This window comes from Drosophila nasuta, chromosome 3, assembly GCF_023558535.2.
Source record: "Drosophila nasuta strain 15112-1781.00 chromosome 3, ASM2355853v1, whole genome shotgun sequence".
Classification (NCBI taxonomy): Eukaryota; Metazoa; Arthropoda; class Insecta; order Diptera; family Drosophilidae; genus Drosophila; species Drosophila nasuta.
Window position 1 is genome coordinate 17,520,947 of NC_083457.1, and position 14,266 is coordinate 17,535,212.

General features: G+C 36.4%; 2 protein-coding genes across 3 annotated transcripts; both read right to left on the minus strand.

Annotated features, from left to right (window-relative positions):
• Positions 1–855: 855 nt before the first annotated feature.
• Positions 856–7,817, minus strand: LOC132789912 (serine/threonine-protein kinase Genghis Khan). 2 transcript variants are annotated; one of them, XM_060798245.1, is made up of 11 exons: positions 7,688–7,817; positions 6,128–6,352; positions 5,791–6,062; positions 2,835–5,732; positions 2,487–2,763; positions 2,005–2,433; positions 1,736–1,942; positions 1,491–1,676; positions 1,335–1,428; positions 1,074–1,270; positions 856–1,013 (listed from the first exon to the last, which is right to left on the minus strand). In XM_060798245.1, the coding sequence occupies exons 1-11, from the start codon at positions 7,719–7,721 to the stop codon at positions 913–915; spliced, it is 4,920 nt and encodes a 1,639-aa protein (XP_060654228.1). In that variant the 5' UTR covers positions 7,722–7,817; the 3' UTR covers positions 856–912. The 2 variants fall into 2 exon arrangements, with proteins under 2 accessions (XP_060654228.1, XP_060654229.1); XM_060798246.1 differs by lacking the exon at positions 7,688–7,817 and adding an exon at positions 6,515–6,544.
• Positions 7,818–8,360: 543 nt separating this feature from the next.
• On the minus strand, positions 8,361–13,115 carry LOC132790529 (catenin delta-2). The gene is given in 5 exon segments (XM_060799083.1): positions 8,361–9,976; positions 9,978–10,006; positions 10,150–10,706; positions 11,118–11,962; positions 13,032–13,115. Coding segments are annotated over 4 exon segments (2,364 nt in total). The 5' UTR covers positions 11,945–11,962; positions 13,032–13,115; the 3' UTR covers positions 8,361–9,025.
• Between the last annotated feature and the right edge of the window lie 1,151 nt (positions 13,116–14,266).

Consider the following 14,266-nt stretch of genomic DNA (forward strand, 5'->3'; position numbering starts at 1 on the left):
CCACATATAACCAAACATTTAGTACAAAACTTTCCAATATTGTTCAATGATAAACACGTCACGTCACAACAATATACTAATAATCAAGCGCACCAAGTTACGTAAATTGCACTATTTCTTTTATTTATCTGTTTCTTATTTTCTAGGTTGCTCACTACCTTATCATATTGCTGCTAAAAGTTTGCTTTTAAATTACCAAAAACTTACTATTTAATTTAAAAAAAAAAACTTCTTTTTATAAACAGTACACAAGGAAATATACCAAAATATGCACTATTTTAATCGCTTGTTTTTTGCGGCTCTGCCAAGTATTTGCCATTTGAGCAATCAAATTTAATTTACAAATAAATTTTTTTGATTTAAACAAATATACCAATATATACTTCCGCAAGTTTTTAGTATTTTTATACCGCAAGGTATATATATTACTGCCTCACTTATCTTCCATCACTCCATTCGATTACTCATCGAAACGGAAATTCCGTTAAAAAAACGTTTTTTTATATTGTAATTGTATTTGTACTTACTTGGAACCTAAACATATTTTTATTGTAAATCCTTGCGCGACGCCAAAAGCCAAAAATCAAAACTTAAATCTCATTTTTTCTTTACTGCTTTGCTTAGACGTTACTCATTTATTTTCACCAATAGCTATTCAGAATTCCAAATCTGCTGTATAAAAACTCGTAAAAAAAACTTGTATACTGCAGAATGGTTATTTCTGAAAATCATCATCGAAGGGGTGGACATTGGACAAATCTCTTAGAATTTTCTCCAAATTAAATTTTTTTACCTCTACTTCATGCAAACCAAAAAATATACAATGGTTAAAAGTGAATAAAATGCAAAAGGCAATTATAATTTGACAAATTTTTATTCGAAAATGGGTTGAATAAATATGAGTATTACAAGTTAATCTATATTGTTAAGATCGTCAAAAAGTAACGCCCCCATTGGGCTGGGAGTCCTGGAGGGTATATTGTCATTGCCAAAATCCTCAGAGTTACCATCAGCTGGAGGAAATCGATATCAGTTAATAATTTATAAATATATTAACATTATTTTAAACTCACTTTGATCCAGAAAATTCGATTTTCTCAATTGGTTAACGGAATTTAATGAAGATATGAGTTGCTTATTAGTGTGCTCCGCTGTCTCCAAAGTTGTTGGCAAATCCAGTAAACGTTGATTTTGAATACCGTCTCCAGGACCCATATGCGAAATATGGTTAAAGTTTGATGGTGCTGATATCATCTTTGATCTCCGATCACTGCAACATCAATATTTAAATTTGCAATAAAATTACATTTAAATCGTGTACAAACAAAGCTTGCCTTTTTACTGTTTTATTTATTTCTCTGATAGAGAATCTACGTTTGATATTGCTGACTCCCTTGCGGTCACTATCGCGATGTTGTAGAAGACCCTCTGAGAAACGATATTAGAGAATTTAGATATAATGCTGTAAATCATGAAAGAATTTTCCTTACTTGTATGAATATTAGCCAAGTAAACGATCAAAGGTGTGTCGTTAATAGATGTCAAGACAACGTTGCCAACGTTGTTCAGTGGAAGTGACTGCTTGATACCAATTGATTGCACCCATTCAGATGTTTGTGTGTTGAAGATATCCAGATGAGTCTCCGAGAAAACCAATAAATGGCCATCAGAATAAGCTATAAAAATAGTAGTGATTACGATTAATGGAACATTAATCATTAATTATAATACTCACTTATATATGTAGGGAAAGCTGGATACATGATTTCCCTGTCACGCGATTTGCGTCCTTGTAGATCCACATATATAGCGAGGGTTTGAAATACTAAGAGGTATTCGCCAAAAGTACCACCAGTTGGACTTAATATTTCAATTACTCTGACTGCATCAACGCCAGAATAATTAAGAAACGCGCACAACTGATTCTCCGGGTGAACCAAAGCTGTAAGAATTTAATTTTTTAGATTTAATTATTAATGAATATAGCTTCGTAAAAAAACTTACACATTGCAGTTGCTTCTCCCCGCAGGAAGTAAGCTGTAAACCCGCTTTGGTGAGCGACCACAAGGCGCATATCGGATAGTATTTGAACGTGTTGAGCTAAATAACCAATTGTGAACTCGCATGTCTTCTGGTGCCTTGTACGTGTTCGATTAATTTCGTAAACAATTATTTGTGTATGATTATTGGGGCGCTTCAAAGCAATAATAAATGAATAAACAATACTGGGGTAACGGCGAATGATGCCGGTACACGCGGAAATGCAATTTTTAGACTCTACGACTTTAATCCATTCGACATCACTGGCCTCCAATGCTCTTATGGGAAGCAGTCTCAAATGACGTTGTTTACCACACAAAATGACAATTATCTGCTCCTCTTCAATATACCACAATTGAAGGATTTTCTTTGTTTCACCAATTCGAGCAATTTCTGAAAGTTATTTATTAGAATTTTGCGTGATTTTACTCAAGGAATGTACTCACCATACTGATCCAGATTCAAATAAAATAATCCATCTTCTGTTCCCAACAAAATTTGATTGGGATATGTGATGACAGAGCATAGAGCGTTACGTATTATGGATAGTGTGTTATCCAAGATCTCATTGACTTTATAAATGGCCGTATTTGGTAAATTATTTCGTTTCAATATTCGATGTAGTTCGCCCAAGGCAATAACCCATTTGGATTTTTCAGATTCGTTATCCGCCAACATCAGCGTATTTAATGAGATTCCACTTTCAATGAGCGCTGTTTTGATCTAATATACCAAAATAAAAGTATTTGAATGAGAACAATAAACTATGGTTAAATTCAAATGTTAGTACTAACCTTAAAAATGCATGGAACATCTTTTTTGGCTGCATGTATTACATCACTTTCGCGGACGCTGCCAACAGAGAATTCGGGATCTCGCATATCCAAGACCTGTGAGACACTGACGCTTGGTAACGCGCAACGATCCGTTGAGATGTCATACAGAAATAGTTTAAAGTCGCAGACGACAACAAATTGACGAATCCATCCTCGTTTGATAACACCCGACTTGGGCACCTTCACGTAGCCTTCGTATGCAGTGCCAATTCCTCGCGTAGGATCAATGCCCAACGGTCGCTTTGTTTGATCCATAGGAACTGGGCACATGGTCGGCACTCTTTGGCAGCAGACAGTGTGACAGGCGAAGCCACAAATTTCACAAACGACGCCCTGTCTGGTCAGGCCAACCATTAACGAAGTGCAGTGATTGCACTTGGTTGGACTGCTGAAAGTGCGTACCAAAAATTGATGTATGGAAGTATTGCCTGAAGGTTTCTTCTTCGTGTCCTCGTAATTTAAGCTGCTTTCCGATCGGATGTCATCATTATTTGTAGATGCCTTACTACTTAAATTATCCTTGGTAGCCTTAAGTGCGTATTTGGATTCGTAATTGAAAAGCATGCCCGCGTTGGATGATTGAAACAGGTTCGATGACGTCGAAATATTGTCCCTGCCATCGTTCACATAAGATTCAGTCGCATCGATGGCATCTGTGTTAATGGAGATATCCTTAAAGAAGGCGTTATTGTGATGCGAAGATTTATGCAAAAATGATTCCGAATAATCGAGATCGGCCTTCTGCAAATCTCTTAGCTCATTTTCCTTTTTCTTCAAATCGTATACAACCGATTCACAACGCTTCTTATAATCACAAGCTTCCTTTTGCGTGGAAATCAGTTCAGCTCTCGTTTGACTTAATTCTTCAGCTATAAATGCCTTAGCTTGGATTTCACGTTGCAGCGCACTTTGCAGATTAAGCAGCTCCATTTTATCAAGCTTTTGCGATCGGCGATTGCGCCAATTCTTGTGATCAACCGCGTTATTATTAAATGTGCCGACGTGTTTGAGGTATTCAATTTCTTCCGTCATCTTGGTGGCCAGCGCTTGTAGATAACTGCGAGCATCTCGTTCGTCGGATACCCATTGAATAATCTCGGCCATTTGCAGCTCCCAATGATTTATGGCTTCGCGTTTCACTTGCAACTCTTTCAGTATTTCCACCTCCTCCGTTTGCAAGTCACGCAGATTCTTCGATTTCAAATTAACCTCTGCACTTAATCGTTGATTCTCCTCAACCCATGTTGATTTTTCCAAATCGTAACGCTTTTGGAATTCCAAAATCGTTTCGGCTGATTCCGCCATTGAATCAATGGACGTAGTCTTTAATTTCTCATGCGTTTGCTGCAACTCCTTCGACAGCATAGCGTTCGCTGTTTCCATCTCATGGAGCTGATCTCGCAGCGCTTCCAGTTCCATATTGTGACGTGCCTGTTGATGATTCAATTTCTCAGCATATTGCAATTCAATTCTTTCGATTTCATAGCCTGCAATGCCCGAACCCATTGGTGCCGTTGTGTCCACATTTGGCACCGACTTGCGAAAGTCGCTCTGCAACTTGCGGCAACATTCTTCGGCATGCTCCCGAATTTTCTTCTCCTTTGATGCTTCGTTGACGGCATCTTCAATATGTAATTCAAGCTCTCGACGTGTTTTATCCGACTTGCGCAATTCGTTTCGTAAGCTATCATTCTTCTGTATTGCCGCATCGAGCTCCTCCTCTTTATCGCGCACTTGTCGCGACAATTTCTGTTTTTGGTTGCGCAGTTCGGTCAATTTTTCGGTCACCTCCGAGTACTCCATCATTGCACCATTGCGCTGTGAGATTGCTTCTTTGAGTTCAGCATCTTGTGTTTTTAGACGTTCCAAAACCTCATTGTATTTCGCAGTTAGATCGCTTTTGTCGTGCTTCGATTGCAACAGTTGTTCGTTTAATGCTTTCAATTGTTTGTTCAGCAATTCATTCGAGCTATCGGAATCTTTGGATAGTTCACTGCACAGCATAGAACTTTCAAGGGTATCGCCAAAACCCGATGTCTTGGATTGATCAAATTTCCGCGAGTCTGTCGAGTAGCTATTTTGTGAGAATGTAAAGCCAATAAAGGGCAAATGAAATCCGGAAAATGCTGGATTCGCCGATGGTGGGATGGTGTCGGTTAACCTGACATCATTGTCATCCACATCAAAATTCGATGTGTCCGTTGGACTGGACACTTCGGGGATATAAGGTGCAAGGCCATTACGTATATTCTTCCAATCGATGCCTTCAAACCACGGATGCGTCATAAAGTCATGCAAACCCTTCTGACCCAGTCGTTGCTCCGGTATGCATATAAGTTTACACAGTAAATCTTTCGAGGCATCGGATAATTTGCTTTGTTGAGTTTCAGCTGGTGGCAGATTAAAGCAATTCTGATGATTCATAATCTTGCCATAGGTTTCAACCAGGCTCTCCGCGTAGAATGGCGTTTCGCCATACAGCATTTCATACATGCACACGCCAAGTGACCACCAATCGCATTCGGTGCCATAACGCCCCTTGCCATCCTCCATGGCACGCAGTATTTCGGGGGATATGTAATCGGGTGTGCCCACGGCGACATTCGATTGGACTGTGCCGTCTTTGTCCAGTCGTAAGCACGAACCAAAGTCAGCCAAACGCACATGTCCTCTTTTATCCAAGAGCACATTGTCTGGCTTGATGTCTCGATGCACATACTTCAGTTGATGAATGCTATTCACGGCCAATATCATTTCGGTGATGTAAAACTTGGCCATGTCTTCGGGCAGTTTATCTTCGAATTTGCTCAAGAGTGTCAGCAAGTCACCGCCGCAGTAATAGTCCATAACCAGGTACTGTAATGAAAGATATATTTAGTTTGGGAACATCAATTGAAGAGTTGTTACCACTTACCAAATTGATATTATCCTGAAACGCATAATGCAAGTTTGTAATCCACTGGCGATCGCCAAGCACTAACACATCTCTTTCCTCACGAAAACAAGCCGTCTCTGCACGCTTCAGCATTTCCCACTTGTTCAATATTTTCATGGCGAAAATATTCTCGGATGAGAGCATGCGTACCACGCAAACTTCACCAAAGGCGCCACGACCAATTATTTTCAATATTTCGAAATCGTCGCGCGTTAGCCGCAGCTTCCTTACAATGTGCACGAAAGGCTTTGCTGAAAATTTTCATGAGATTTAAGTTAATTGTGTTAGCTTTTGTCTTTAAATGTGAAATACTAACCAAGCTTAAGAAAGTCGGATACACTTTTCTCGCGACGCAAGGATGAATTACTGCACTCATCGTAGAGCAAGATAAATGTATCCAATAATGCATCCATGGAAAACTGATGACCCTTGAAATTGTCTTCCAAATTGAGGCTTTGATTCAATTTCTTGTCGCCGTCTGGCTCACTTAAAAGTGACTCCAGCAGCTCAAGCCTCTCATTACAGCTCAGCGCCATTAGGTCTAAAAAAAATACGCATTAACGTTGTAATAATTATGTCGATACATAAAATTAAAAAAAAAAATTGTTTTTTTTGCTTTTTCAAATATTCTTAATTTAAATTTAAAAATAAATTGGTTAGTATAAATTGAATTTATTTAATATAAATAAATAATATAAATCACTTTTGCAAGCCTTTCTGAGACACTGCAGCTTTCTTGCTAAACACAGACTATTCACATGAAAGAAAAACAATCTTAATGCACTTATATACATATGTATATATACACTTATCCACTCACTAGGTAAATATCTTTAAAACAGATGCCTTATGCATATATGTATATGTATATATGAAGAGTAACAAAGGAATCTAGTTATTCGTCTAGTAAACTAACGAGAATCAAAACAAATTCAGAGAATTTGTGATAGATTATCTATTGAAAAATGTTATGTATAAAATATACATATATTCGATAATAAAAAGCAAACATTTTTAAAACTCTATTTAAAATTGACAAAAACACCAAATGTTTCGGCATTTGAAATACAGTAAAAATTGCATGCTACATTTTACCGCCCACATTTGGGGCCCTTTGAGGGCGAAATTAGTCTGATATCCCGTCCTGTTTCGAATTCCCCTTCCAGCGCCAACTTACGTCATAAAAGGAAACTACTGTGGAAAATGCAGCTTTCTACCTTTTACGGTTGGGGACTGCGCGTTGATGAATCAGTCGTTCAGGCCGCCAGCACAAACAATTTTATATATAGAGTTGTATAAATATGAATGTATGCATGTTAGAACATTCATTTTGTATGTGTGGATGCATATAAAAAGTATGCAATCAGCATCTTAAGTTTTTGCTTCGTATTGCTCACATACACCATACACTCATATGTTGTTCATATACGGCAAAAAAGGTATGTCACACATGCATATGTAAATATGTATCATTGTAGTTGTGTTTATTGGCTTATCGTAGGTTTGGCATGTTTCCGACATATGCGCACACAGACACACACACACAAAAAAGGTATATTTACATATGTATGTCTGCACGATTTGCAGAATGTACACAATAATTCTGCTCACTAGGCATTCATAATTTTATTCGCCTTTTTCCATACGTATTCATTTTACACGCACACATTTAAATTTATGCGAAAATATTTCGTCTCTGCACATACTTTTAATATATACACACGCTCTTTATGTACATACATACATATATGCAACTAAATAAAAACATATGTATATGCATACGTTCAAATAAACATACATGTATGTATGTATGTATGTTTAGTAAGTAGAACAGAAGCATTCACTAATCAACCGATTTATCTATTAAGTAAATTACCACCGAGCTCAGGCAATGAGCTTTCATAATCCATTTTATAAATATTAGTTATTTCGAGTGAACATATCTTCGTGGATATAAAACAATGTGGATTGAAAAACAATGTAAAAGCCGACTTATACTCAGCGTGACCGCACGCAGAGTTTTAAGATGTACTTTATTGCGTTACAAAAATATACCGCAAGGGACGACTTCCAAACATAGAGGTTGGTCACACTTCTTTGATTTATTGAATTTAAAATTATGTGCTAAGAAAATTTACAGAACAATTTTCTTGCGTATGATGGCTTGTTAAGTTTATTAACGTCTAAATTAAAAATAAATTAAATTAAACATAAAAATTACTATTTAATTATTGGGCACACTGCTTGTAGCGCCAGGGATGCAGTGCGCAAGCAATGGTATCGATGCCTGATTCGAAAATGAAAACTGGGATTCCTCTTATTCCAACATCGAACATCGTAAGTAAAATGCATGCCCATCGATTGGTCTTTTGTCGTTCAAATGGAGTAAGTTATAGATTTATTTTAAATAAATAAATCATATACATATTTTCTATGGGTATTGGCCAACCATAAAAGACCTTAGACCTTTTATCAAGAAGAAAATTTGCCTAAATAGTTAGTACAAGTCCTCAAATTAAGTAAACACATGTTAGATGTACATGAATGATCTTATTTTATTTTGTAGTCAAATGCACATAATAGGTGAATTAATTCCACCACTTATAATTATTATAATCAATGCTATAAAATCTTAACGCATACACAAAATAAACGATAAGTTTGTAATACAATAACATAAGAAAACATAAAAGCAATTCTTTTTGGGGTTTTATATTGATTCTAACTTTTGCTTGGGTTTTTTGTGCACATCAAATGTGATTGAATAATGAAAAGTACAAAAATGTTTATATATTTTAGTATGTAAACTGTAAAATGTGTTGGCGTGTTTGAAGACAATCGGATAAATGGTGTCTAAAAAGTCGGAAATTTTATTATTTTGTCTTGATATGTACTTATTATTATTTTCTTTATTACGGCCCAAATTCTTGTGAACTTTTGTATTTATTCAATAAAAAACAAAAGTTGTCGTCAGCTCAATATTGTTCAACGATTGCGTTTATTACGATGTACATCGTGTCCCAATGGCATTAGAAAAATTATAAAGCCCCAAGTAAAACCACAATTGTTTTTGTCCACTCTTCATTATTGCAAGAGCTGAATAGTTTGTGTGTATGTGTGTGTGTTTGAGAGAGAGTGTCTGTGTGTGGATGTGTGTGAGTGTGAATGTGTGTGTATCTACAACTAATAAAATAATTAACAAACAATATACACTTTATAATTGTTTTCGAACCATTTCCGACAACAATGCCGTATCGTTGTTGGACATGACAGCAGCTCCTCCTGCTGCTCCTCCTCCGGCACCTCCTCCGCCGGCTGCGTCTTTGTTGCGATAAGAAGCATTTGGGACACGCTGGATTGTTCGATCCTCATAACGCGTTCGTCCCTGAGATGCCATTGGTCTGTTCAGAGTATTGTTGGCATTATTTGGTGAACTTGGCGGGGTACTACTACTGTGTGCGGCAAAATGTTTATTCACAAAATCTTGCTCCTTCCAGCCATTCTTTTTGTAGACCTCACGCAGCTCATGGTGCTGCCACATTGTGTACAAAACTTGACTAGCAAACTTTATAACACACGACGTATATTGTTCTTTGCGTCTTGTGATATTCATCAATCTGTCCACGCCGCCTGCATCCAACAAGGAGCGTGCAAATTCGGGATTCTTTTTGATGACTTCATTAATCGTTGCCAATACTGCTGTGATTGTGTCGTCCGACGTATTTTGATCGTGCTGAGCATTGCCAGATGGCAGTTTTTGCACCAAATCACGCATTGCATATTTGCCAATCAACTCCTTGTTGCGCTGATCGATTGCCAGATTGCGTAGCGCGGTGGCGACAGCGCAAACCACACGATCGACTTCCATTCGCAGCAACTCGACGAGTATCGGAAGACCCTTCTCCTTACGCACCGTAGCGCGAATGTCGATACTAGGCTGCCAATAGCAGGCAGAAAGATTTTGAATTGCACCAGCTGCTGCCTCAAGAGTTTCAGGATTTGAACAGCTCTGCAGCAAAGAGAGATAATATTGAACCACTTCTGGTTGCCACAACTGTTCGTAGCCTTTGCCAGTTGGATTGTTTGTGCCAGTACTCTTGGAATATTCCGTGGAAAATATGTAGTCCTGTTGTGACTCATTCGCAGCAGCATCTTTCTTCTTTTTTACTTGTGCCAAAGCATCCCAAATTTTCGCCTGCAACAAATATTATAATTTATCAATAAACTGATCATTTAAAAAAGTGAGTAATAGTTAATGACAAATTAAAATAAAAATATAAGAAAAGTTAAAAAAAAAGAAAGAAAAAAAAATAAGTATATCACATATATATAAATCACCTTTTGAAGACGATGGAATGGCTCGTTCTTGTATAATAAATGGATGCTTATCATAATTGGGATCCTCAACTTCTTGGCATCTGTACGAGAGATTGCGCAGTATACAAACACAATTCTCTACCGTTTTATTTCCAATGTTATTTTTCTCAATAGACGATCGCACGACGTAAAAGAGCGATTCCACCAAGTTTTCGCAATTTCGAAGGCATTCTCGGGCATGTTCTCCGGCTGAACTCACATTTCTCAAGACTCCAGAAGCATTGCGAAATACTGTGGAAAAGCAAGTCTCACCCGAACAGATGGGATCCCATCCCGAGTGAGGCTTGATAATGTTACAAACTATAGCAGCCAGCGCTTCATCAATAATTGACCGTTTAATGTCCTCGCATGACGACATATTCCATAATACTCCAGTTACCAACTCTTTAACCTCAGTTTCTTGAGACCGACACAAGAGATGCACCAATGCCTCAATGCCGCCAGCATTTTTAATTCCACGCTTATTCTCGTCATTTTGTCTACCATAAGATAAATTACGCAAGGCACCGCAAGCATTCCTGTAAAGAGATGTATATCAATATTTCATTGGTAACCAAATAAATTAATTCGCTGCACTTAATTATGCGCCACTAACTAAAACATTGCACTTTATTTGTGCCGTAATATATTGATATTTTATTAATTAACTACTGATCTGAAGTTTACTTGAGAACAAGAATTTTTAAGTCCGTACCAACCTTTATTATGGTATTAATAAGAAGAAATCTATTTATAAAGATATTACTTTTACCATTAATTTTTCTGAATACGTTTGTTTAATTATCAAGACTATTTAAAAGAAGAAAGTTCCTAAATTTTGTACATAAGAAATACTAATCTTTTTTTGCCAATAGTTTAATATATGTAGAAATAAATGTATATGCCTATTTATTAATTACAAATAATTATCAAATTGGGACGTTACTTACTTGTGAATTTCGGGTGCATCGTATGATAATAATCGAATTAAAGGTGGAATGCCGCCCAAAGTCCTTGTGCGCTGCTTATTTGGATCATCCATATAGCATAGATGCTGCAAATATGCAGCCGCATTTGCCTTTATAGCATTATTTGGATTGCTAAGAAAGCTAATGACCTCCGATAGATTCGGATCCCGCCATCTCATTGTTGAACAGAGATCACTATCGGAACCACCAATGAAATCTTCTTTTTCACCAATTCTCGGTGGTACTGAGTTTAATGAACTTGTGGGGAATGGAGCTAATTTAAAATCACCTTGACCCTCAAATGGTCGACATTGAGCATCGATTGCCTGCTCCGATCCATTGAGATTATTGTCAAACGGCCGCGACGCAAACGGTTTCATATTCGCGCTAACGCCCGGCAAGCCATAAGTAGCATCGGCAGTGTAGCCATATGGAACAACCGGTTCATCTGTGTAATGCGGTTCTAGGCCACAGGGTGGTAAGCCCGATAGACCGAAGTCGGCACCTTCATCGAATTGCGGAGCCTGTATGTATCGTACGGTCGGCACCAAGGCATGTCCCTCCATGCCGGGAATGGATACTTCTTGTGGAGCTGTTTCCACTTTGTTCTGCGACCCAATTGTCGAGCAATGTGGCCCCATGCGTGTCAGGGTCCCCATGCCCGTGGGCTTTGAGATATAGAGCGGTGCATTTGAGTATCCTGCCGCCGTGTATTGCTCAAAGTTTTGGAATGCCGTGTACTGAGTTTGAATGTGCCCCGCCTCCGACACCATCGACGGCTCTATGTTCAAATTTTGCTGGGGATTCATCTTAGCTTAGTTTCAATTCTGTAAAATAAAAAGAGAATCGAAAAGATATTTTATTCATTTAATATATGATTAAAATACGAGTGATCTGAAGTCAGTATTAAAATCAAGATCAATTAAAACCATTTAACGATCAAGAAAATTACTTTCTTCTGATAATGAAAATGGCATCACTCAATTACTCATTTTTGTTTTTTTATATACCTCTGTGTGAGTAATTCAATATCACTGACAATTAGTGTTATCTTTTTGGTCTGGAGGTTATTTCAAACATAAACGGAACAAGTTTAATGCACTCTCACAAAAAGTTTCATATAGTGAGTAATGCATGAAGATGGTGATGAGGGGGAGGAGGCCTCTTCAAAATATCTTGATGACGATAAAGGCATTAAGAACAAACACTGAGTTTGAATAGCGTTGCGTGCTGATATTTTCCAATAAGGAAGATACAAAGAAAATATTGATAATTTCCAATTGTCGAATAGAAGTCAGTCAGCTATATTGATTATAATCCCTAACAAAGAGTAAAAATGAATACAATGGAACCATAAAGTAGTGAATCTGAATTTTGTTTCTTTACCAGCATAAACATAGTTCATTAAACTATATTCAATCACTATTAATCCAGAAATTATTCATTTAATCATTAATCCTACTTAGTTGACTTTCAACACTTGTTTTATTTGTCTGCGTCAAATCGACAGTCATCTTTCAACCAGAATGATGTAGAATATCCTTGTTTCTTTACTTGCAGGTATTTTACCACACATACATATACATGGATGTATGTATCCACATATGTACATATTCGCATTCGCATGTCAGTGGATGTAGACGAATATGTAGAAAAACATACAAACACCACGCCCCTTAATTATGTGTGTATGCACAGCAGTGTGTAGAATAATTATGTATTTAGTTAATTATTCAAATTATGCAAAGCCGGAAAGCAAGCATTCTGCACATATGTGCGTACAAATATTTAACTTATTTACACACTTCGTGTCACTAAAGCCGATTTTGATCCAGCGGTTTTCCTAAGTAGTGTTTGTATATACATGCATATAAAAATACATATACATGTACGTACACTGGCATAGATGCATGTATGTGTGTGTCCGCAGATACTTATTAAAAATATCGATTTTTCGCAGAGGTGTCGTCGCTTTATAGTTTACTGCAAGTATACATGCATTTGAAAGCCATCGTATTTATATAAATTTCACTTGCAAACAACACACTTTATAAAAACACAGAATTTATCATTACAAAAAAAATAATTATACATAAGCAAATTGGAATGTATGTGTATCTTCAGCTGAACGATGTACAAAATGTTTTCAAATTTGAATTATTTCTGTATGTGTGTACAGACTTTCCAACTAGATCTTGCACTTCGCTTTCAAACTAAGTATCGTGCTTGCTCATTTAGCAATTGGTTCGATTACCCACCTTAAAAATACCAGTAAATTATGTTGATAAACATATTTAATGATAGCAAGACACAAATCTATATATGAGCTTAGTCTTCACGAACAATGCTTTGGTAATATTCTTTGCGTACTAATTCAAAGTCGGACTCGTACATATTATGAAAATGTTCAATTCCACTTGTTCCGGAGTCACACGTAAACATATCGCCGCCATTGTTGAGAACAAAATGAACTACGATTCCAGTTACAAATTGTAGTGGTTTAAGTATGTAGTATTACAATGTTATAATCAAAACTTAGTGTTTTGTTAAAAAAAATAATTGATTTAAATTAACAAATAAATATTTACAATAATAAACGAATATAATTCATAAACCCAAATTTATTATTCAACAAATTTGTTCGTGAACAGTTACTATTATCAAGTAATACATATTATATTATTTTATAAAATAAACAGAGTATACGAGAAGCTGAACGAAAATTATATAAAATTTTACGAAATTTAAAACCAAAAAAATACTTCAACATTATTAAGAACACCATGTACACTGTGTTTCTGACTGAAAGTATTTTATAGTTTTTATTTCAATTTGTTCGCACTAATCCCGATAAAATAATTCCTAATTTATTTATAAATATACATGTAGTAGATATGCATCTGAAGTATAAAAATAAATATGTTAAGCCCACGATTTTTACAGACTCGACTAATTATATACTCTTTTCAATTACAACTGTTTTTGTGTTTAAGCATATTGAGTGTCTCAATGATTAATAAAGTCTCTTGATCTATATTGAAGTTAATTGTTTAATATTATTATTTGAGACCTTTTAAGATAGTTATAATAATAATAATAGTTTAAAAAAAATCAATGTTTTGAAATTTTTT